At 45.8% G+C, this 22,662-nt stretch overlaps 2 protein-coding genes and 1 long non-coding RNA gene across 5 annotated transcripts; 1 reads left to right on the forward strand and 2 right to left on the reverse strand.

The window, feature by feature from the left end:
• Nucleotides 1-252: 252 nt before the first annotated feature.
• LOC136518983 (uncharacterized) lies at nt 253-2,540 on the forward strand. Its single transcript, XR_010774663.1, has 3 exons — nt 253-620; nt 1,233-1,442; nt 2,249-2,540. It is a non-coding gene; the product is annotated as an uncharacterized lncRNA (long non-coding RNA).
• A 1,935-nt stretch (nt 2,541-4,475) lies between these two features.
• On the reverse strand, nt 4,476-10,278 carry LOC136517023 (KH domain-containing protein SPIN1-like). Of its 2 annotated transcripts, XR_010774168.1 has the most exons (8): nt 10,025-10,278; nt 9,778-9,866; nt 9,288-9,442; nt 7,495-7,608; nt 7,296-7,412; nt 5,563-5,706; nt 5,085-5,365; nt 4,476-4,900 (listed from the first exon to the last, which is right to left on the reverse strand). XR_010774168.1 is itself a non-coding variant. In XM_066510536.1 (7 exons), exons 1-7 carry the CDS (start codon nt 10,120-10,122, stop codon nt 5,222-5,224), a joined length of 861 nt encoding a protein of 286 aa, XP_066366633.1. In that variant the 5' UTR covers nt 10,123-10,278; the 3' UTR covers nt 4,939-5,221. The 2 variants fall into 2 exon arrangements, 1 of the variants encoding a protein (XP_066366633.1); XM_066510536.1 differs by lacking the exon at nt 4,476-4,900 and having other exon boundaries at nt 4,939-5,365.
• A 9,173-nt stretch (nt 10,279-19,451) lies between these two features.
• LOC136518741 (uncharacterized) lies at nt 19,452-22,351 on the reverse strand. Of its 2 annotated transcripts, none has more exons than XM_066512432.1 (6): nt 21,943-22,351; nt 21,574-21,744; nt 21,324-21,446; nt 20,780-20,971; nt 20,422-20,580; nt 19,452-20,313 (listed from the first exon to the last, which is right to left on the reverse strand). In XM_066512432.1, the coding sequence occupies exons 1-6, from the start codon at nt 22,231-22,233 to the stop codon at nt 19,570-19,572; spliced, it is 1,680 nt and encodes a 559-aa protein (XP_066368529.1). In that variant the 5' UTR covers nt 22,234-22,351; the 3' UTR covers nt 19,452-19,569. The 2 variants fall into 2 exon arrangements, with proteins under 2 accessions (XP_066368529.1, XP_066368528.1); XM_066512431.1 differs by having other exon boundaries at nt 20,780-20,974.
• Between the last annotated feature and the right edge of the window lie 311 nt (nt 22,352-22,662).

Raw genomic sequence — 22,662 nt, forward strand, 5'->3', positions numbered from 1 at the left:
ATAGTTATTATGTGGATAGAAACTATATAAATTAGAATTGTGGTAGGTGGTTTGCATTTTTAGTAGGCTAACGCAACACTTACTTCGTCTTAAAATTATCTAACCGATTTATTAAGTGTTATTATAGAAAATTTTAATAGGCTATTCACGTTCCTTAGGACCTTTCACGCGAGCCGGCCACACCTCCTTCCGCCCGGCACCCACTACCCTCCATGGTGCGCCGCTCCACCCTCTCCCTCTCCCTCTCCCTCTCCCTCTCGGCCTCTGCCCCTGCTCCTGACTCCTCTCCTCTCTCTCAAGCACCCGGTGGGTACCGCCGCCGCGGCCATCGAGGTGCGCCTCCCATCTCCTCTGGATCTCCTGCTATCCCGCATGGGCGGACGGGTGCGACACCTCTCATAGCTCCGCTGCAGGCCCTCAGCGTGTGTGTGCGTGGCTGATGCTCGCTCCAGATGCAAGTGCTCACTGGTTGCTACTTGCTACACGATGATACAACAATGCCTGTGTTGCTGCTCCACTTTATCTATCGTGCTAATGCTAATAGTTTGCCCGAGGAAGGAAGCTCCAGCTCTAACTCATGCTATCTCATGAGCAACCCCTGTCTCCTCTGTGATGCCCCGGTACATTTTCCTCTGCTTAGAGAATGATACTTTTTTAGTGCCATGATCCTAAGCATGATTTATATAAAATATAACTCATGAATCATGATATAGATAGATGAATCTCATTATTCCTAAGTTCAATCCATTAGTTTCTGAAGCCAATTTGTATTAGCAAGTACAAGGATCTGCCATTATGGGTAGTCATGCACAGAGACACTTTCGTTCAGCAATATTTAGATTTCATACTAGGTATACATCTTAAATTTTCAAGATTGCAAGTAAAAAATTTATTCAGTGACTTAATCATTTTGCACAACTATTTTTGTGTCAGTATTGCGTGTCCATTTAGTCGTTGCCTTCAAACTGAAACTAAACTCAGTTCTTCTTTTTGCTACCAATTCAGTTTGAACTAAAAGAACACAAAAGCAAATGGAAAAGTATTGCCTGTTCTTTTCTCAGAATATAGCTTCATCTATCACCAAATATGTGCACGTTTCGTCAGTTCCACTACGCAATATTTTTGTTTAAATGCAGCACATGTGTTAATCAATTGCTAATTAAATGTAGCACACATGTTCATCCATTGCTAACAACGTTTCTAATTGGACTTTCCATCTCTCCCAAAAAAAGAGCCTCGTTCCGACGCTTCCCCTCTCTTCGTAAGCTCCATCTTCTCTACCACATAGAACACAGATCTTCCATGCCTCTCAGCTGTCAGCACATAGGTGGTGTGGGGGTAGTGTCCCTGCTCTGCCCCCCATCTCCTCAGCTCGTTAGCGGCCTGGTGCGGTGGCCGTCCGTGTGGAGCCAGCAAGGAGAATCACGTCTGCAAAGCATAAGGTACGTGTTGTTTATCTTCCCCCATTCTTCTTTGCATCCTTGATTTAGTTGAGAATTTTTAGACGCTGTTCCTCTTTGATGCCAGCTCCGACATCTGCGTTCAAATTAGATTGGCAAAAAATCTAGATAGAAGGTTTCAAATTGAGATCCATTTTCCTAGATAGAGAATTTCGAATTGAGATTTCTTTCCAATCTAATATATCCTTGTGTTTGCTATTGTAAGATTGGGTTAAACAAATCTAAATCTAAGATTTCAGATTTAATCCTAGACTACCACCGCAGATTTTTTTAGTTTGCTACCTCCTTGCAGTAGTCACTTTATTTTTTGTATCCCTGTTGTTCTCAGTCTGGCTATTTCTTTTAAATAAAAGAACTTCTGAAATCCATACAAGTAGATAAAATTAATGAGTTTAACACTGCTTTTAAAACAATAGTCATAACGTTTACATGTCTGGATTTTAGCCAACAAGAGTACTGACACCATTGATCCTCTCTTCCAAGCAACCATCATTAAAAAACCATGGAAAACAATCAGTTATACCATCTACAAAAGCTACTAGAAGAGGGTCACAAAAGATACAGTTCTACCACCTTTAATAGCTGTCATTGATAAATATTTGTTGACAGGAAGCCAGTGAGAGTGACTCTGATGATTACCAACGTGGCAAATCAAAGAAACAATACTATTCACTACTAAGGAAAGGTGATTGTTGAGGTAAATATAAGGTTTTTACGATCACAATTATATACATGCAACATATTAAACAAAATATATAACACCCTTTCTTACTATCTGTATATTTCAGGGATCACAAAAGAAGGAACTGCCTTTTCACTTACTATTCCGAACCAAGACAACACGGTCTTTTTACAATCTACATGTATCGTCTCTTTTGCAACAAGTATCTAGATAGCAGTTACACTCTTTTGTCGTTGTAACTTAAACTATAACTAGCTGGAGATACGCAAATCCACCAGCAACACGCATGTATGGTGATAAACAGTTTTATATGTCAAGCTAACTTTAACTTTTTCACTCTACATATTCTACAAGGGCATGCAGCTGCAAAATTCAGCAAGAGCTAAGGGTCATACTAGCCAGGTGCTAAAAGGACGGCGTGGCAAAGCCGCGCCTGGTTTTCTAGTCAACTTAGAAAAATGGTGTGCACCATGCGGGTCAGTGAATAATAATTTTACAGCAACGTATAAAGATCTTTAGACAAAAGAAGATTAACCTATTGCCACGTAGTCAAGGCATCGCACTTGCAAAGCAGCATAGTGTCAGGTTCCGTACATCTCCATCTGAGATCCTTCTGATGTACAAATGAAATCAACAGCGTCAGATCGTTTAGAGCGAGAATTGAGAGGAAGGCTTACCGGGGTGGTAGTTGTTATCCACAGTAATGGATGTGGACGGTCACTGTTGCTGCTAGCTAAGGAGTTCTTGGCTCCGAGGACATCAGCTCACGTATAAAGGGACACAGATGCAGCAGCACGAGATTAGACGGTGACCATTGCAGCGGTAAGCAGATGGTGATGACGATTAGCCGAAGATGACGTTACTAAATACTTTAGGGCGTCCCAATGGTTTTTGAATAGCTAGTCTAGAAAGAATTTCATTGACTATCAAGGAGAGAGATCAAATAGCTGGCGATTCTCAAATAATTAGGCTAGCACGATCTCCTAGAAACATCTCTCTCGTAGCTTACATAACTCTCCACTGTAGTGTTTATTTTTTATTATTTCTATACCTCATCTAGCTAACTATTTGTAAATTGTCATTGTGGACGCCCTTAAGCTATTGAACTTGCTGCCTCGAGACTCGAGGTGATGGCCTACCGTGTTCCCATTCAATCTGGATGGAGTGTTACCGTGTTCCCATTCAATCTGGATGGAGTGCGTCAGTTTCAGTTATGTGAAGGTGGCTTAGGGCGTGTTTGGTTTCTCCTCCTAAACTTTAGCAGTTGTCCCATCGAATGTTTGGACATATGCATGAAGTATTAAATATAAACTAATTACGAAACGAATTGCACAGTTTGCGACTAATTTGCGAGACAAATCTTTTAAGCCTAATTAGTCCATGATTTGACAACATGTTGCTACAGTAAACATATGCTACTGACGGATTACTTAGGCTTAAAAATTCATTTCGTGGAGTATTGACGGATTATGTAATTTGTTTTTTTATTAGTATCCGAGCACTCCATACGACACCATCACATGACACCTCCTAAATTTTAGTCACCGCCCTCATAGTTGGTGCGTCAGTTTCAGTTTTGTGCAGCAACCGATTGGACCATGGGTGTGCGTTTGTGCCTCTTCGTGAGGTCTGTAATGGCTGGGCGCAATTATGGAAAGGATAGGCTCTTGATGGGCATTTTTGTAGCACTGCCATCAGTTATTAAGGGTGTGTTTGGTTGAGCCGTGACTGTGGGAAAAAGCTGCTGTGGGCTGTGAGCTGTGAGAAAGCTGCTGTGGGCTGTGAGCTGTAGAAAAGCTGAAAGCTGTTTGGTTAAACAAGTATAAAATATACCTTCTATCTTTATCTCTCTTAAAACAACTATGGAAGAGCTTTTTATTCCACCAATTTCGAAAAGCAGAAAGCCAAAAGCCAAAAGCAGGGTCCAACCAGCTTTCAAAAATATACTACGGAAAAGCAGCTGCTTCTGAAAAAGCAGCCTCCAAAAGCAGCCCATTTAGTTAGGCTTTTGGCTTTTGGGACCAAAAGCCAAAGCCAAAAGCCCAACCAAACAGGCCCTAAAGCTAGAGTGGAAGTAAAAGAAGCGGGGTTATACACACAATTAACGCTCAGGATGGAGATCGCTGCTGAAAATTGAATGACTAAAACAATGGTGATGACGTGGCACAACGTGGAAGCAGAGAGATAGCATTAGTGGAGTTTTATTTTACAAGAGATATAGATATAGATATGTAGAGTGTGTCGTGTCCCTAAATCCAACCGTACTTATCCTCTAATAAATATTAATAACAGCAACAAGGCTCCAAATACCATGGCGTCACCTAATGGGTCATCCAAGTTGCTCATATATATGTTCCCAACTTCATATGCACTTGTCAAATTATCATTGCACATGAAGGTTTGAAAGTTCGTACCAAATTTTGTGGCTATTTGGCTCAAACTGTGGATGCCAAACTTTGCCTAAACCTGGCCAATTGGACCAGATTGAGTCCATGTTGCAGTTCTAGCGTAGAGACGCAACATGAGGTATTGCTAAGGTGTACCGCCCACCTTTTTCTCAACAGTGTTTATAATGCCTGATGCCTGAAAATTGATAAAAAAAAAAAAATGGCAGTACCAAGCGAGGCCTGAACTATCTAGTGAACTCAAATCCATGGTTGTAGCCTTGTAGAGTTGTAGGTAGCCACTGCACCTGCAGATACGATCCATATTTCTGCTTGCCAGGAACTATTTGAGAAGAGCTCGCAAATACGTTGCACTGAAAAGCAAACAAAATTGAGATAAATACCGGCACACTAGTTCACTGTAAACAGTACTATATCTCAGCATTACCAGTAACAAATAAATCAAATGTTCTAATTATACAGCCATAGAGGATACACTACGCATAGTCATCTGTCACTCAAGGTTAATGTCACATGGGATGGGAGATCAAAATTCACCTGCTAGTACAGTAAAGGATGTCACACACACTATCAACACCGTCATGAAAGCTTGCTCTTGGAAAAATAGGGTGTGAAGGCATGGACTGGATTGGGGTTGCTGGAGAGTCAAGATGGAGGAACGAGCCTCCGCGGTGTCATTGTTTCACTCTTTTCATGCCGCCATTACTGAAGGGACTAGGAGGAGCACCACCTGGATGTGGACTCTCCTCTCGGAGTGGCGAATTCAACATTGCAAGTTCTCGGAGTTGCTGCCTCTTGTAGTAGTCTTGTGATTCATCCTGTGCACAGGTACACGATAAGAATTATGGTTAGAAACAGAAGTCAAAGAAGTTAATTGTCCATTCCTTTGTGGAGAAGTACTCTAAGCTGTTAAAACCTCTCTTTTTGGCACGTTTGGATGTTTTGCCACATGTTTGAGATAAGCTGCAGATTCAAAAGCAGAAAGAAAGGTGAAATTGAGAAAACATATGCGTACCACTGGTTTCAACAACTCTTCAAGGATCTCTTGTGCCTTTGCAAGTCTTGCATCAATCACATTAGCAGGTAACTCAGCTTCAATCAAGATATGGAGGGGTTCACTCAAGTGTTCATAGCCAGATCTTCCCTTGAGTTGTTCCTCCTTTACAAGATGAAAAAATAACAAAGATTAATATTGTAGGCTTAGTAAGTGTTGTAAGGAAAATGGACCCTAGGCCCATTTACTTTGGATTTTAATGTTTGATTGAACTAATGAATTTGCAAGTGATTGTTTTGTAGTTCAATAGGATGCAAGACGTGACTTGGACGAAGGCGACGTGATGATCCGATGATCAACACCACAAGCAAGACCTTAGTAGCACAAGAGAAGACCCAAGATATCAAGCAAAGTCCAAGCACGAAGATAGGAACCAAGCTACACGCAAGATCGTGAAGAAACGAGCTCACAGAAGTGACCGGACGCTGGAGGAAAGTGACTGGACGCTCCGATCAGTGGCTCAACAACAGTAGGCGTCAGCAGCAGCGACCGGACGCTGAACAAGCAAAGCGACCGGATGCTCCGATGGCACTATTCATCAGTCCGACAACACACTCAGCAAGTGACCGGACGCTGGCGGCAAACCGACCGGACGCAGGACAGCAGTGTCCGATCGAGTACAGAGAGGTTCCAGAGCGGCGAAATTGCGATCGGACACGTCCGGTGGCAAGTGACCGGACGCTAGCAGCGTCCGATCAGTTGCTCGCGGCTCCAACGGTCGGGACGACCGGACGCGTCCGATCAGGACGACTCCAGCGTCCGATCAGTAGCAGAAAAGCGGGACTTCATTCCCAACGGCTACTTTCTCAGTGGGGCTTATAAATACAACCCCCAACCGGCCAAATGATAGGAGTGGAGCTGAGGAAACATACCAAAGGTGTTGATACACTATTTTAGTGATCTATATTTGCATAGTGCTTAGTGTTTTATTAGGTGATTAGCGTAGGTGCTTTGCGAAGTGCTTAGGTTGATTAGACCACCGCTTATGCGCTTGCTTTAGGTTTAGGCCTAGTGTTTAGTGAGGTTTGCATACCTCTTACCACTTGGTGCTTGCGCGCACCATTGTTGTACATCGGAGGGGCTTATAGTCTTGCGAGATCACACCAACCGCGTTTGTGGTGTGGCCGCCACCGTGTACCGGAGGGAACAAGACACGCGGCGTTTCGGCCGGAAGCTTGATAGTGAAGACGGCGGGGAGCATCCGGGAGAGGCTTGCCGGAAGGCACGTCGGAGACCCAAGAAGCTTGGCCCTTGCGAGGGATTCCTTGCGAGGGGCTCCAACGAGGACTAGGGGGAAGCTTGCGCGCTTCTCGATACCCCGGTAAAAATACCAAAGTCGTCGACGAGAGTTTGCATATCTCTACCTTGCTCTTTAGGTTCCGCATTTACATTGATTGTATTACTCCTTTTGCGGTAGAGATAGCAACACACTAGCAAAACCGTAGTTGCACACTTAGATAGTTTATCTTTTGGCATAGGTTTTGCTAAGGGTAGAAAAAGAGGTCATAGTTTAGAGTTAGAATTTTAAGTTGTCTAATTCAACCCCCCCCCCCCCCCTCTTAGGCGTCACAATCCCCTTCAAGTGTAATCAGAAAATCAATGCCTACTAAAAAATGAAACCCTAAAACAATCATGCAGCCATTTTTAAGATACAGTACACAGCCATATCCACCTAATTCTAGAGTAATGCTTACCTTGCCAGAATCTTTAATTGAGCCTTTCCCTCTGATGAAAACACGACAGCCTGTAGAGGCTTCAATCCTCTTTAAAGAGTTTCCCCTTGGTCCAAGAAGACGGCCGATAAAATTAAACTGTACAAAAACAGCAAGAAGTTCAAGTATTGGTGTCATACTGTTGTACCTATCCTTGCAAGTACGAAAGATGAAAACATACATTAGGGTATGTTTCTGTCGGTACTTCCAACCGCAAAATCTTCTTGACAATGTAAGAAGCGGGGCTTTGTGGGGGTCCTTGCCAACCCATAGCTCCTTGTGGAACACCTACTCTCTGATCAATGGCATTAGTGTTAAGGTGATGTACTTCTTTGGACATAGTATATAGGATGTAGAACTCATAAGGGCAACATTGTCATCAAAAGAAACAGGCAATGCTATTGACCACCAAGAAGAAAACATATCGAACAAGTCTTAAACAGTACCTTCTGGCTTCCAAATGTTTTTTCTAGTATGTCCAAGATTCTGTTACAACTTAGTTGAGCCACAGGTGCAAGCTTGAAAAGGTCTGTTTTCTAAAATTATAAGTCCCCCTTGTTTACACATTTCAACTCCAGTACAAGGGTAAAGCATGGATTCTTTAGTCACCAAAAGAAGATATCGGTTCTTTTGTGCAAGTACATAATATCAATCCTCCACTTAAGTTAAAGAAGAAAAAAATCAGTTTGATCTTATATTTCCTCTAAGAGTGTATAAAAAAACTCAACCAGCCGGGGGTATGACATCCCCAAGTAGAACTCAACCTTGCTGGCCGAGAAAATCCCCGAACTCCAGCTTTGTTGGCGAGGGGATATTTTTAACCAGCCTAAATTTGTTCCCATGGGGAGTCGAACCCAAGACCTGGAGGTGCTACTAAAGCACTTGCAACCACTAGGCTGTGGGCTCTTTTGCCTCTAAGAGTATGTAACATTAAGCACAGACCTTCTTTCAGTATAGAAATATTTACGACTGCTTCTTTTCAAGCATTTGTTGGACGTATTGCAGGCAGCTTCATTGAGTTCTTTCCAAACATTTTGCTACAAAATGGAGCTCAATATGGCAGACACGCTATCTCTTCATGTCAAGTGTGCAGTTCAAAGAATATTCGGATGATCTGGACAATATGGGTTGTAGATGTAAGTGTTTTAGGATACAGGTTCTGATCACCAACTTACAAATGAGAGAACTGAAAAAAAAAGATAGAAATTGACAAGAATACTGCCTTGGTGGGTTGGGAATTTGGTGGTAATGGAAATAACGTAATATTGAAAAGGAATAAAATGGTAAAAGGAGATAACAAAAAATTCAATTGTTGGTTTGCACTAAACCATTTTCACTTTTAAGGAGTTGTGTGCTTAAACACCATAAGTTTATTTGCAGACTTTTACGTTCTAGCAGTATCTTTGATAATCCAAGTGTCAATTACATTTGGTTATTTGCAACCTTTTAAGTAATAAGGATGAGTACGAATACTTGGAAATAACGCGATGAAAAGAAAGTTAAGGAGAGTAGAGATTGATACATGTGTTACATTGATATAGTGACTACATAGTTCTGTGGTGCTTGTTAATTCAAAGGATGTTAAAATGGGGAGGGGAAGTGAATTAACAACACAAATGGAAGAGAAACTGATGGCAATGCCCACTTCGAACTAACAAAAAGGTTCGTGGAGGACCAGCGGTTGGCTTATATCTAGTATATAAGAGTCCACATACTTCGTACTCTTTGAAAGCCGATTCTACTTTGTGAAAGCCTTGATGGATAAACTTGATGAGCGCAGGCATATTAATACGGCATGGATCTTAACCCTTGTTCGATAACTTCAGAAAACGCAGAGCAACTTATATTTTAGTTATATCTCTTATATAGCTTCTCCTTCTGTCGAAAGTTTTTTTTACAGCCCATGCCACCGAGTAAACAAGTATGCTAGCTGAAGATGACTGCAGTGTATTTGTAGATAACTGGAGCAATTACCTCTGAATGCATCCCATTCCATGGACTAAACCCGTTTCCACAAAAGTTTGGCATGGGGGGTGATGGATGCATCTGGTTGGGGCTTGCGGCTGGAAACCTGTCAAAGTCCCCAGCAGCACCATGTTGGCGCCGGATATTCGACACCCGCATTATTTCTGGTATCATGCATCCATAAGCAAGCGTTAGCACATAACATCGACATGTCAACTTGAAAAAAATATCCTGCCACTGAAGAGAAGGCACTGTGTCTCTTAAGAGCAAATGAGATTTTTCATATATCATAGAAAGACCCGAAAACATAGCAGCCAAAATAGAAAGACAGTCATCGAGGAAGTTTTCATCAGCCAAAAGGACAGTTACATCGCACGGTGAATAGCAAGAGAAGTTCGGAATCCAATCCTCCGCAGCCGCAGCAATGCTATCCGCACAAGAAACATAGCAACGAAGCCAACGAGAGCACGTTTCACAACACTCGGATCGAACCGCTCACCTTGATTCAGCAGCCTGCTGCAGATTGGGAGCACCTGCATGAAGGGCCCCAGCTTCTGGTGCTCCTGCAGCAGCTCCGCCAGGTACTGACTGCGCCACCGGCAATAATCCAATCCGACCACACAAAGGAGACGAGAAATCGAGGCACAGACAGATCAGACGGCCGCCCCGAAAACATCAAAGAAGCAATCTTTTCATTGTTCCGAGACAAGAGAACCCGCGCCCCAACCCCAAGCGCCGAGGCTTACCTGCCTACGTCCGGCGGCCCGGCCGGGGGCCTCACCACCTGCGGCGAGATGGCCCTCGCGGGGGAGAAGCAGGCGTCCGTACCGTGCAGGCCGTCCATGGCGGCGCGCGGCGGCGGGCCGGGTGGGGGATGGGGCCGCGCCCGGGGTGCCAATCGGGGGAAGCCGGGGGCCGCTACGGACGGGAGGAGGAAGAAGAGGAGAGGATGGAGAGGGTGTGTTTTTATCGCGGTGTGTATCGTTTTCTTTTCTTTTCTCGGTGCGGGTGGCAATACCCTTTTTTGGGAAAATCTCGGCAAAACCCTCCGCCCGGCACGACGTGTTGCGTCGCGGCATACCTCTGCGTGCGGGTCTCTCCTGCCCCTACCCTGCGGTAGGGTTTATAAACCCCTGCCGCCCAGGGCAACTGCAGGAAGGATGCGCGCATCAACCTACTTGCCATATTCTGTGTTTACCGGTTCAGGTGGTGTTCGGACGTGGTGACTAAAAATTTAGAAGGTGCATTGAAAGAATGTTGTATGAGGTATTCGGATACTAATAAAAAACAAAATACATAATTCGTCAGTACTTCACTAGACGAATTTTTTAAGTCGAATTAATCCGTCATTAGCACATGTTTACTGTAGCACCACATTGTCAAATCATAATTAGGCTTAAAAGATTCGTCTCGTAAATTAGTCGCAAACTATGTAATTAATTTTATAATTAGTCTATATTTAATACTCTATGCATATGTCAAAATATTCGATGAAACATCGACTAAAATTTAGAAAAGGACAACCAAACACCCCCTGCAAGGGCTATATACGCCACATGGCTGATGGCTCGGTGTGTCCGCATCTTTTCTTGAAGTGTACGGTAGAGCTCTAGTAGAATACAAAGGTTAGCATACTATGCTCCATTATTCCACTGGCTACGTGATAGGAATAAAGTTAATCAATTGTTGATACAATACATATGGGTGGCATATAAATCCATGTAATATATATAATATGCATCATTAAGTTTTTCCTATGTAATAAAAATAAAATGTCTTGTGAGTTTTATATATATTGGTAACATTTTAACATAGAACATGATTTATGTTCGCTTTCGAGAGTGTAATTATTCGGCTAGCTCATACTTTTCTAAAACTTTCTCCTATGCATAGTGATGCATAGATAACATACTGTAACCATTTTTTGTTTGGAAGGGACAAGATACATCATCAATAATTGTCATGGTAATTATAGGCAACCGTACATGTGGCATGCTATAATACAACTCCAACAATAGGACAAGTTGTTACAATGATAAAACAAGAGACATTTTGTGTACATGTCTTTGTCGATATTTGATGGGTCTCGTGTTACTAGAGTTGACTATGGGCTACAGACGTGTTTGGGACGGCGTCTGCGGACTGCGTGATGCGGTATGCGTACCGTGGCCGTCCCACCGCGGCACGAGAAACGCGTCTTTCAGTTCATTTTCGCGGTGCGGATACCGTTTGCGGCGAAAAAAACCGCTCATGCCACGGGGTGTTTGGTGTGATTCTTCGCTTGTTTTGGCCGCCATCGCAGAAAACGCGGTCCCAAACACGCTTGTCGGATATATGGGCCAGGGGTACCCGCAACCCCTGTATATTTGACTACGCCCAGTTATTGGGCTAGCGACCACGACAGAGGAAGCTCACGAAGGACGTAGTCGATCAACTTGAAGATCAAGGCACCTCAAGAATATTCGAAGCCACCGTATCTGGACGATAGCGTAGGATCAATCTAGTATACATTTCATGTAACAAACTAGGAAACCAATCTGTTACGCGATCACCCTCATTGTAACCCTACTCCCTCAGGCTATATAAGAGGAAGTAGGGGCCTCACAATCGAGATCCCAACTCATTCTCTTTCACCCCATCTACTACGTAGCTAGGAGCAACAGCCCCTGTAACCGAGCATACGAATACAAAGATCCACCTTTAAACTGGACGTAAGGCACCTCACATGTGCCCAAACCAGTATACACATTGTGTCTCGTGTGCTATCATTCGATTCATCTTACACGGTTAGTTGCTACGTATTGTCGGGGCTAAATCTTCCGACAACACTCTACAACCATATTTGTGTTGTGCTAGTTAATTGAAGTCCTGGTCATGTTACCACACAACTAAGATAGTGACAAAAATGCCATGTGTTGCTAGATAGCAGGTTGATATTTAATGGTGGCATGCTAATAAAGATGACATTATCTACGATATATTTGTATCACCACACTAGATATACTATCTCTATACGCTAGGTGGTTTCACATCTCTTATTTTTGTGGCCAGGGTGGATCAAACAAGGAAGAGCTCTATCCCCTGCAGTTGTATAACCCATGCGTAGAACCTCCTTAGCAATCTTTGACATGAACAAGGAGAGGAACAAGGAGAGAGAGAGAGAGAGAGAGAGAGAGAGAGAGAGAGAGAGAGAGAGAGAGAGAGTAGGAGAAGAGAACAAGGAAGGAGAGGAGGAAGTAGAGTAAGTGTGAGAGTGGAGACGGTCCATGTGGAGTGCTTGGTTCACCACTATGCGTGACTAACCAAAATAGCTTATTTTGTCATTTTTTTCTCACACCTGATTTAGTTTTATTTATACTAAGCTTTTTTAAGTACCTCTTTTTTAACTCTTTGCCGCCTTAGTTTTATCTTAAAAGCAAATCTATCCAACCTCTCAAAATGTATAAAAAAGATCAACATCTACAACATCAAACTAATTAGTTCACCACGAATATATTTCATGAATTTATTTGAGGTCATATACGTGAATTTAATGTTCTACAAACTCGTTCAAAATTAGAGAAATTTTACTAAGGATGGATCTTTGAAACCTATGTTGTGGAAGGGGGGGGGGGGGGAATATTGTATAAACTTTGGTGGTTCATGCTGCATATGAATCCTGATGAGACTACCACAATTCATCACAATACATGTGTGTTGGAGTAGCTTTAGATGTAACTTAATTCAAAATACATCCTAATGCATTCTAACATACGTGAATTAAGGATTTAAGGTGTGCATCCAAAAGAAGATCTAATATAAGTGCATTCAAACAAACTCTAATCAGAGATTTTCAATTTATATCCAGCTTAAAAGAGACAGTCGATTTTTTTAAATGAATCTAACCACAAGACAGTGCTAATCTGACTGAATAAACCACGAGGGGACAAAAAATATTTGCATCGAGGTTGCTGGTTGACCAAACCGGTAAACCCCTTGGACATATAACCATTGGCGACAACTCGTGGACGCCGAGAGCAGAGAGGCGAGAGGGCGCACGGAGAATCGCCGCGCCCCCATCAACACGTGTGCGCGGCGATGGACAAGGCGCCATGACAAGCGCCTGCACCCCCCCCCCCCCCCTCCCCCTCGGCGATTTTCTAAAACGGCGACCGTACATCGGAAACGGGGGACACGCACATGCATGCGCTAGCTGCTGCCTCTGCCCTGCCGCCGGGATTTGTTTTCTTTCCCAGCCGAGACCGACGCCATCCGGCATCCGCCCATCCCCACCCCACCGCGCCGCGCGCGCACGTTCGCGCGGTGATGGTGTCGTCGCCACACCGCACACGTGCTCGCTCGCCTTTCCGCGGGGGCGAGCCATGCCGTGCATGCGGCTCGTGCCGCCGCCTGCGTCTGCGTGTCATCAGCGTGCGCGCTCGGTGAAGAAGGCTTGGGCTGGGCCTGCCTGGGGCATTGGATGCTCTGCTCCAGTGCTGCCTGCTGGGGTGCGGGGGCGACCACGTAGTACGTCCGCGCGCGGCAGCGCATGTTGGGGGGTAGGTGCGGTGCGCCCGTCGGCCCGTGCGGGGGCACGTTGAGTGGGCAACCGGTGAGGCGGGGCCAGTGTTTGATGCCGTTCAGCGGTTGGCGAGGAAGATACGGCGCTCGGTTTACGGTCCAGCAGGCAAAAAAAAAAAGTGAGACAGTGAGGTCAGAAGAAACGGTGGATCCATGGCGCCTGGAGACTGACCTTTTGTTTTAATCCAAGTAGGCAAGCAGTGGTAGCCTCTGTAAACTCAGCGTACAGGTACAGCTACAATATGCAGTAGAAAAAGGAGTTAAAAAAAACGTCGGAGCCTTGTGCTCTTGTCCCCGGCGCCGTACGCCGCCTGCGACGCCCACGGTCACGGCCGGGTGATGAAAACTGAAAAGGTCGCCTGACCCAAGACAAAAGCGCCATCCCCGCCTCCGCCTGTGTTCTATGTTCTCTCCCACCCGGCGGTCCCTCTCCCTCTCCCCCTCCGCCCCTGTGTCAAGACCCATTCGTCTTCTGAGTACTGCTACAGGTAAAATGTTCAATACATAGTTGGCATCTTCTCCAACGACCAAATCCAAAAAAGAATCATTTCTGTAAATGGGTTTCCAGAAAAGATGCTCATATTTGGATTGTGCCTCTCAGACAATCTAAAATAGGTCTCCCGTATACATACTCTGTAAGAGACTGATTTTAAATCATTTGCTACCCATTTTTGATTTAGATGTTTATATAAATTTCTTGTTGGAGACAATCTAAAGCAGCAATATTTTGAGGACTTTTGGCACAAATCCGGGCGGCCCTGTCACCCACCGGATCCCCACCCCTAGGCACACCGGATTCCACGACAAACGCAGCCACGTCTGCTTGTTTTGTCCCACGGCGACACCAGCCATTTCCTTTGGGCCTTTTCTTTTTTTCCGCCGCGTGAATTCCAGGACGACGTCGACGCTGATCGCAACATATTCGCACGATCGAATGGTCACGGCGGTCGCTGTCGGAGCCCTTCGATGTGTAGGAACTTCCTTGCCCGGGACATAACTCCTGTTTATCTGGCTGTGCCTTGTCGTAAACGATTGTAAATTTTCAGTCAGAATATTATTTTTTTCTCGCACAAACCGATCAGCAGTACTTTTTCACGAACCAGCAACGATACGATACAGCCAACCGAACAGGCTTACAGAGAACAGAGACAGTTTTCCCAATATCTTTCTACTACTTGTTCGTTTGCCAGGACAAGCAAGCTCGGCAAGACTAGTCAGGTAGAGTTGCCTAAAAAAAGACTAGTCAGGTAGAGAGATATGTATATGAAGTTATTAAGATGGGGAATCCAGGGTGTAAAGAGATTGAAAAACATCAACAAGAAATTAGGAGTAGTTCATTTCTTCGTGGAAAAAGTCAATTTTACCTCCCTAAACTATCCTCAAAGTTTAGTTTTTCTCCATGAACTCGAAAACCGGGTAAACCACCTTCCTCAACTTTTAAAACCGTTCATTTTACCTCCCTGACTCTGTTATAGGTGGTTTTCAAAGACGGTTTTGTCTTTTGTCTTTTTTATTTATTTTGGCTAAATATTTGAAAAATCATAGTAAATCACAAAAAAAATATAAAATGGAAATTTTTTTGAAGACTCCACATGAGTAGATTTACACAGTAAACATATAATATGGTATGCTTTAGTACAAAGTTTTTGATGTAGCTTTAGATCTATGCTTTTCTGTAATTAATCCATAGCTGCAGTTCTATAGGCTAATTGTGGTGAAATTTTTATGGTGGTCTAATTATTATATGATTTAACTGTAGTAATTTTTTCATGCTCGTTTCTATTTTTACACACTTTTAACTATTTTAAAACTATTTAACAAGCATAAAAATAATAAATCTATAACTTAGTTATACATGATCCAATGAGCATGAAATTTTTACTACAGTTCAATCACATAATAGTTAGTCCACCATAAAAAATTCACCACAATTGAACTATAGAAACTCAAGCTTTGAATTAATTATAGAAAATCATAGATCTAAAGATACAACAAAAATTTTGTACTAAAGCATACCATATTATATATTCACTGTATAGATGCACTTATGTGGAGTCCATAAAAATTAGATTTTTCATTTTATGATTTACTATGATTTTTCAAATATTTAACTAAAATAAATAAAAAAAGAAAAAGACAAATCCGCCTTTAAAAACCTCTTATAACAGGGTCGGGGAGATAAAATGAATGGCTTCGAGGATAGTTCATGGAGATAAAATGGAATTTTTTCTTTCTTTGCTCCAATACAATATATACAGGCCCTCAAACGGCCCATTGTGTTGCCGTGGGCGCCCAGATTTTCAAACAGCGCCTACTGGAAACGATTCAGCCCATCAGGAAAATGGCGATACACGGAGGCCCAAACAAAAAAAAAAACCACAGTAAGCCAATGCCCACCATGAGGTGCCGCCCACTCCGAGAATCCGAAAAGCCCGGCCCACACCTTCTCATCCACCCAAAGGCATCTCTCTCTCTCTCTCTCTCTCGCTCTGTGTGTCCATTGGCTGACGCCGCGACCGCCCCGACCCACCTGCCCCTCTTCGGAGATCTCGCCGCCGCCGTCGACCTCCGTCGCCCCCTACTCCGCATCCGGCTTATCCAATGGCGCGGCTGCACTGGCTCGAGGCCGTCCTTCCGCTGGGAATCATCGGCGGCATGCTCTGCATCATGGGCAACGCCCAGTATTTCATCCACAAGGCCGCGCACGGCAGGGTACGCCCAAGTTGCCCCCCCCCCCCCCCCCCCCCCCCCCCCCCACCCCCACCCCCTCTCGATTCGAATCCTACTCCGTGTTGACGCGCGCTGCTGGTTTTATTCTGTGTGTATGCAGCCGAAGCACATCGGGAACGATATGTGGGACGTCGCCATGGAGCGCCGCGACAAGAAGCTCATGGAGCAGTCCTCCGGCAACTAGGTGTGGATGTGTGGTCTCTTGGTTCTGATCTCCATGGATTTTTGCTAGGATTCCCCTTGGGTGTCGGCCTCCTGGGGTGCGTGACTATGGTGGAATTCGTGGTGCGTTGCTGCGGGATGATTATAGGGTTTGGGTTCCATTTGGAATTCGTGGTTTGGGGCTGGGTTAGGTTAGGAATTTAACTCTCTTGTGGCCCGAGGATAGAGGAGTGAGGGGGCGATTGATCCTAGTCCTAGTGGTCAAAATGGTTTGCATGTTCTGAATTTGTTGGTACTCTGAATCCAAACTTCTTTGGTCAGTGCAATGGAATTATGGAAATGGGAGAGCCCCCAGGTTATTTCCATTCCATATCAGTAATCTGCTTTGAAGTGTATAGTAGACTGTAGTTAAGCTACTTACCTCTCTGCCACGAAGAGAGAACCCATCAACCCAAGGAAGAGTGCATATTCAAAACTACTATCTCTTAACAAAAATTATTCAGCTTATGGCTGCTTTCACCTTTCTTTTCTTCCTGTTTGCCTCAATATTTGGGTTTGGGTGGCGCACTGTATTTATTCACTAAAATAGGATTTGGACTCGATTTGGGGCTTGGTTAGATTATAAATCACTCCCGCCTGTTGTCTGAGGAGACGATTTAATCTAGTGGTGGAAATTGGGCAATTCCATGGCACTCTCGAGTGTCGATTGGCGACTTCTCTGTGATCTCAATGAGAATTGGAAAGCCTCAGGCTGTTTCGGTTGCAGTAGTACTCCTTTTCAAGCATATCATGTTAGAATGTTAGAGAAACATAGTTAGATCTCTGAAACATCAAGACTGATGTTGCAAAATTACCATGAGATTGACTGGATGTAATAGATCCTGTCAAGAGATGATTTTCAGCCCTTGTATCATTATTGTGTATGTCTATAGATGCCCAGATGGGCCAGGCCAAATAGGTCGGTACAAGGCCCTGCTATTTTGGCCGATCCAAGCATGGCCTGGCCCGTCTGACTTTTTGTGCACGCTCCAATAACGAGCTAAAAAATATCTCTCCCATATCAACCTCTCATATCGTTATCCATACAACTCCAAACTCTAGGACTCCAAGAGCCTCGCGTTTATCTTGCCTCTCTCATTTCTCTCTCACACTCCCACTCACAGGATACCACCTGCACCATCTCCATGGCAAAGAAGGGGCTGAAGAGTGGCAGGGTGGAGAGGCGATGCCGAAAACAACAGGGTGGAGTGGAGAGGTGACGGGCTGTTGGAAGCCTTCCGGGTTGTGCAATGCCTTGGGCTGGTCTGGTACGGCATAGTAGCTGGCCGTGCCATGCCTAGGCCGTCGGGTATGCCCATGGGCGGGCACGGCAGGGCCCACCTCCTCCCTCATGACGTTCCTAATCGGACTCGAGCTGGGCTGTCTGTTTGGCCATTTATATGTATGTCCAGGGGTCTATGCAGTATTAAATAGACAAGACAAGAAACTGGATGAATAGTTCGTTGACATTGTATTATATCCTTTTCCTCTTCTTTTTCTACAAGCTCCCCTATCCCCTTTATTCTTATAACCCTCTATTAGTAGCCTCTATGCTATTGTTAGATAAGGGGAAAAGCACAAAAATAAAGCTTAGCTATTATTAGTAGATGAAGCATTTATCCAAAACATGGATGATCATGCACTTGATTTGTGATTTATTGTATTTGTCTTCTGCTGGTAAGATCTTGTGATGTCCTGTGGACCTCCTCTAACTTATTTTCCTTTGTAACCAGTTTTGGGATGGTGCTCACTTTAGTTGTTTGTTAGCATTGTCTATAATGTAATACATGATCAACAACAACAACAACAACAACAAAGCCTTTAAGTCCCAGACAAGTTGGGGTAGGCTAAATGTAATACATGATCACTGAATGAAATTGTTATGCACATTTCTGCAGGGTATTGATCAACCTCAAACTTTTCTGGATGTTGACGAACCTCTTTCAAAAGCACAGAAGTACTGCTCTTTAGTTTCCTGTACAATGGGAATCAAGGTTTAATTGTTTTGCTTTGAAATATCAACAGTTCGGAATAATCTGTATGGCATCTGTTTAACTGAACAAAGCCAAATCCTTTGTCAATTGTGTACAACATTTCTTTCCGCCTCTGGAGCAGATCCATGAACAAGAAAAATACATTTTGCAGTTGTTTTGACTTTTGTATGTATATATTTCAGAAATGCTATACAACACGAATGTGTTTTAGCACAAAAAAAAAACACATGGATTTTTTTTTTATCTCTCTCCTTCTCTCATATATTTTGATCTGTCCATGGTGGATCCAAACGGGGTTGATCTGAATGATATACTAAGAATATTCACTCTAATTAAACAAGTTTCAGATGGGACTTGTCATCTAGGAAATGCCAGTGGATCAGATGTGGTGAAGAGCACAATAAGCGAGGAAAACTTTTTTTTAGTAAAGCCTCCTTTGGCACGGCTCATCAAAACGGCTTCACCGGTGAAGTCAGAAAAACTGGCTTTTTCCGGCTTATAGTTCATTTTAACCCCGGCTTACAAAACGGCTTCACGCTACAGTACATCGATTTGCGCAAAATAGATGAAGCCGAAGCCGGCATAAGCCGTGCCAAAGAGGCCCTAAATATGCGAGAAAACTTGGGAGTAAAGCGAAGCAATCACTCATCCGAAAGAAGAATATTTGGTCACTAGATATAAGCGAGAAATCCCAATCTGAAAGAAGAATATTTGATCAACAGTAGTTTCTTTATTTTCACCCTGATCAGGTGAATTAGAATTTACATTCAATAAAAACACAATGACAAATCAGAGACGAAGAACCGTCACCCGTCCCTCGTCGTTTCTGATGAAGAACCATCATCTTTGAAGCTCCGGGGCGACTCGTTTGTGTTGCCGCCGCTGTTTGTGCTCAGCATCCTAGGGGATTCGCTAGCAACAATTCCGACGCCGCTGTTTGTGTTCAGCACCCGCGGCGATTCGTGGCCAGGGGTGCCGTCGCTGTTCGTGTTCATCATCCGCGGCGATTCGTGGTCAGGAGTGCCGCCGCTGTCCGTGTTCAGCATCCGCGGCGATTCGTGGTCAGGGGTGCCGCCGCCGCCGCCGCTGTTCAGCATCCGCGGCGATTCGTTGCCAGGGGTGCCGCCGCCGCTGTTCGTGTTCAGGATCCGCGGCGATTCATGGTCAGGGGTGCCGCCGCCGCCGCCGCCGCCGCCGCTGTTGGTGCTCAGCATTCGCGGCGACTCTGTGTGCCGAGAGGGCGACTGCGGTTCGGTGCCCGGATCGGCCGCCTGGTGCTCCTCTTCCTCCATCACAATCTGGGACGGCAGGGACTTGCGGCGATCGTGGTGCTGCTCAGCCTCCAGCTCCGCATCCTCGTCATCGTCGGCGTCAACGTCGTAATCATCTTCTTCCTCGATGTCGTCGTCGTCAAGGTTGACGACGTCCTGCATGTTGAGCTGGTGGTACTCGACGATCTCCCGCAGGAACCAGTTCTCGCGGGCGTACACCGTGTTCTCGTGCGCCAGCCGCGCCTTCTCCGCGAGCAGCGTCTCCAGCTGCTGCCGTATCTGTGACAGTAACACGAGCGACGGCAGGAATGGGATGTGAGCATTTCACTTTCACCTCACCATTACGTTTGCCGACTGGTTGCAGAGGCCGGCCGATCGGGCACGTACCAGGTCCTCGTCGGCGTCGGCGTCGTGGTTGCCGTCCCGGAGCAGCCGATTCTCCTCCTCCAGCTGCGCGCACCGCTCCTTGGAGAAGGCCAGGTCGGCCTTCAACGTCTTGAGCTCCCGCTGCAGCAGCTTCACCTTGGCGGCCATGGCGTTCGCTACCTGAGGGGCACATGCACATGCCAATGTGGGAGCTCTTCTTTCGTATTCGCAGGCGGCAGACAGTATTGCGCGCTTCTAACGTCGTCGTCGTCGTCGTCGCGGCAAAGAAACTAAAACTAGCGGTCGCAGCATCCTCCTCCTAATGGGTCGCAGCATCCTCCTCCTAATGGCTACCGCGCAAAACGGGAGGGCACCTTACGTCGCGAGAGGCCTTGATCTGAGGCGACTCCGTGTCGGCCAGCATCGGCGACATGTCGGGGCTGGCCGGGGTCAGGTTCGCCGCCCGGAAGTCCATGCTGCACGCCTTCCTCCTGATCTGCAGCTTCCGGGCAGCCACGACACCGCCGTGGGTGCCGCCGGACGTTGTGCTGTCGGCCACCGCCTGGCCCTCCTGCTGCAACCAAACGATGTCTCATTCATCAGGCAAGAATGTTAACAAATGAGCCCTTGTTTAGTTCCACCCCAATTTCCAAAAAATTGCTACGGTACCTGTCACATCGAATGTTTGCGGCCTGTGCATGGAGCATTAAATGTAGACGAAAAGAAAAACTAATTGCACAGTTTGGTGGGAAATTGCGAGACGAACGTTTTGAGCCTAATTAGTCCATGTTTAAACACTATTTGCCAAATAAAAACGAACGTGCTACAGTAACCCCAAAATCCAAATTCCTGGAACTAAACAAGGGCTGAAATGTGCGCACTGAAAGCCTGAAACTGTGGAATTTATTTATCAGTGAACTCACTTCAAGAACGTCCTTGATCTTCCCTCCGATGTCTAGCTTCCCTTCCAACGATCCTCTCCGTGACGTGGGGCTCTGGCTCTCCGAGCTTCCGACCCGATCGTAGGACCAGCGAGATTCAGAGGTCTGGAAATTTCCATGGGAAAGTTAAAACTGAAGTGGACGAACACGCAGCATGTAATGAACTGGCAAAAGGATCACGTGAATGCGCCTGATGGTCCGTCCCCTTTTGGTTTCAGAGTTGGTTCTTTACCTGAGTCTGAGCGCGTGGTGTGCCGTTTTCGTCGAGCATGACTTTGGCTTTCTGAGCCACGAGCGCCCAGAACCCATGCTTCTTGTGGTCTTTCTTGGATAGCTCGATGTCGTACTTCGGCCCCTCGTCGTTTAGGCTCGTTGTCGATGTGTAGAGCTGGGTGACTGGGTCCTACAATTGTTGAACAAGCAGATCGTTCAGGGACAGTGTGTGATCTTGTTTGCACAAGAACAATTACTTGGAATTGCAAAATGGCACAAGTTTTTCAGTTTGATTGGAGCAACGGCGTCGGCAATTCTTGATCAGAGTTCAGAGGCACAGGTGATCCTAGGAGACGAGTGCAAGGAAGGAGGGGAGAACGGAGCGCACCTGCACCGGGCTACTCGGCTCGGCGTCGCACTGGGACGCCGCCGCCGCCGAGGCGGCCGGGAAGCGCTCGCCGAAGGAAGGCAGCGTTAGGTCCGCGCGAGCGGCGGACGAGGCCACCATGGCCTGCGCGGCCAGGCGAGAGGAGCGGGCGGGGCGGCGGCTGTCGTCCGCGAACCGCGTGGCGCGCGGGGACGCGATGGCCGGCGACGCGGAGCCGCCCGACGACGTCTGGCGGTGGTCCTCCACGAACGTGGCCGACCGCTGGATGCCCTGCTTCCGATGGTACGCCATCGATCACCAAGACGTCGCGCGCGGTCGCACGCGGACGGGGGAGGAGCCTGACCTGCCGCTCTGCGCACCGTTTCTTGGGTGGAGCGAGCTCCTAGGCGACGAGGAGCTCTTTCCGGGGCTCCCGTTCCGCGGGTCGGGAGCGGTGGGTGTGTCATGACCGTTATTTGGTAACGACCTCTGGCCGCGTTTTCAGGCGCGCGAGTTTCTGTAGCGTGGCATGGTGACCGGCAAGGAGCTATGCATGTTGCATACAATGATGGAATGACCAAGTCAGCGTTGTTAATCTGACACTTGCACGGATGGCAGAGTTCTGAGTTCAATCTGCTAAAAACCCTAAATAGCAATTTTTTAGATAATGTTAAAAAAACTATTCAAGGTTGAGTCATCCCGTCGATGACAAAAACAAACCGGGCCCGTACGTCCGGACGC

The sequence above is a fragment of the Miscanthus floridulus genome, chromosome 17 (assembly GCF_019320115.1).
Source record: "Miscanthus floridulus cultivar M001 chromosome 17, ASM1932011v1, whole genome shotgun sequence".
Classification (NCBI taxonomy): domain Eukaryota; kingdom Viridiplantae; phylum Streptophyta; class Magnoliopsida; order Poales; family Poaceae; genus Miscanthus; species Miscanthus floridulus.

What these genes read in the sequence shown, in the direction of transcription:
- LOC136517023 (XM_066510536.1), bottom strand. Translation starts at nt 10,122, where the DNA reads ATGGACGGCCTGCACGGTACGGACGCCTGCTTCTCCCCCGCGAGGGCC. An exon ending in GGAATGGGATGCATTCAGAG is followed by an intron (nt 7,609 to 9,287) that starts GTAATTGCTCCA and finishes GCCATTGATCAG; the next exon opens with AGAGTAGGTGTTCCACAAGG. An exon ending in CGACAGAAACATACCCTAAT is followed by an intron (nt 7,413 to 7,494) that starts GTATGTTTTCAT and finishes GTTTTTGTACAG; the next exon opens with TTTAATTTTATCGGCCGTCT.
- LOC136518741 (XM_066512431.1), bottom strand. Translation starts at nt 22,233, where the DNA reads ATGGCGTACCATCGGAAGCAGGGCATCCAGCGGTCGGCCACGTTCGTG. An exon ending in AGATCAAGGACGTTCTTGAA is followed by an intron (nt 20,975 to 21,323) that starts GTGAGTTCACTG and finishes GTTTGGTTGCAG; the next exon opens with CAGGAGGGCCAGGCGGTGGC. An exon ending in CCGACGCCGACGAGGACCTG is followed by an intron (nt 20,314 to 20,421) that starts GTACGTGCCCGA and finishes TTACTGTCACAG; the next exon opens with ATACGGCAGCAGCTGGAGAC.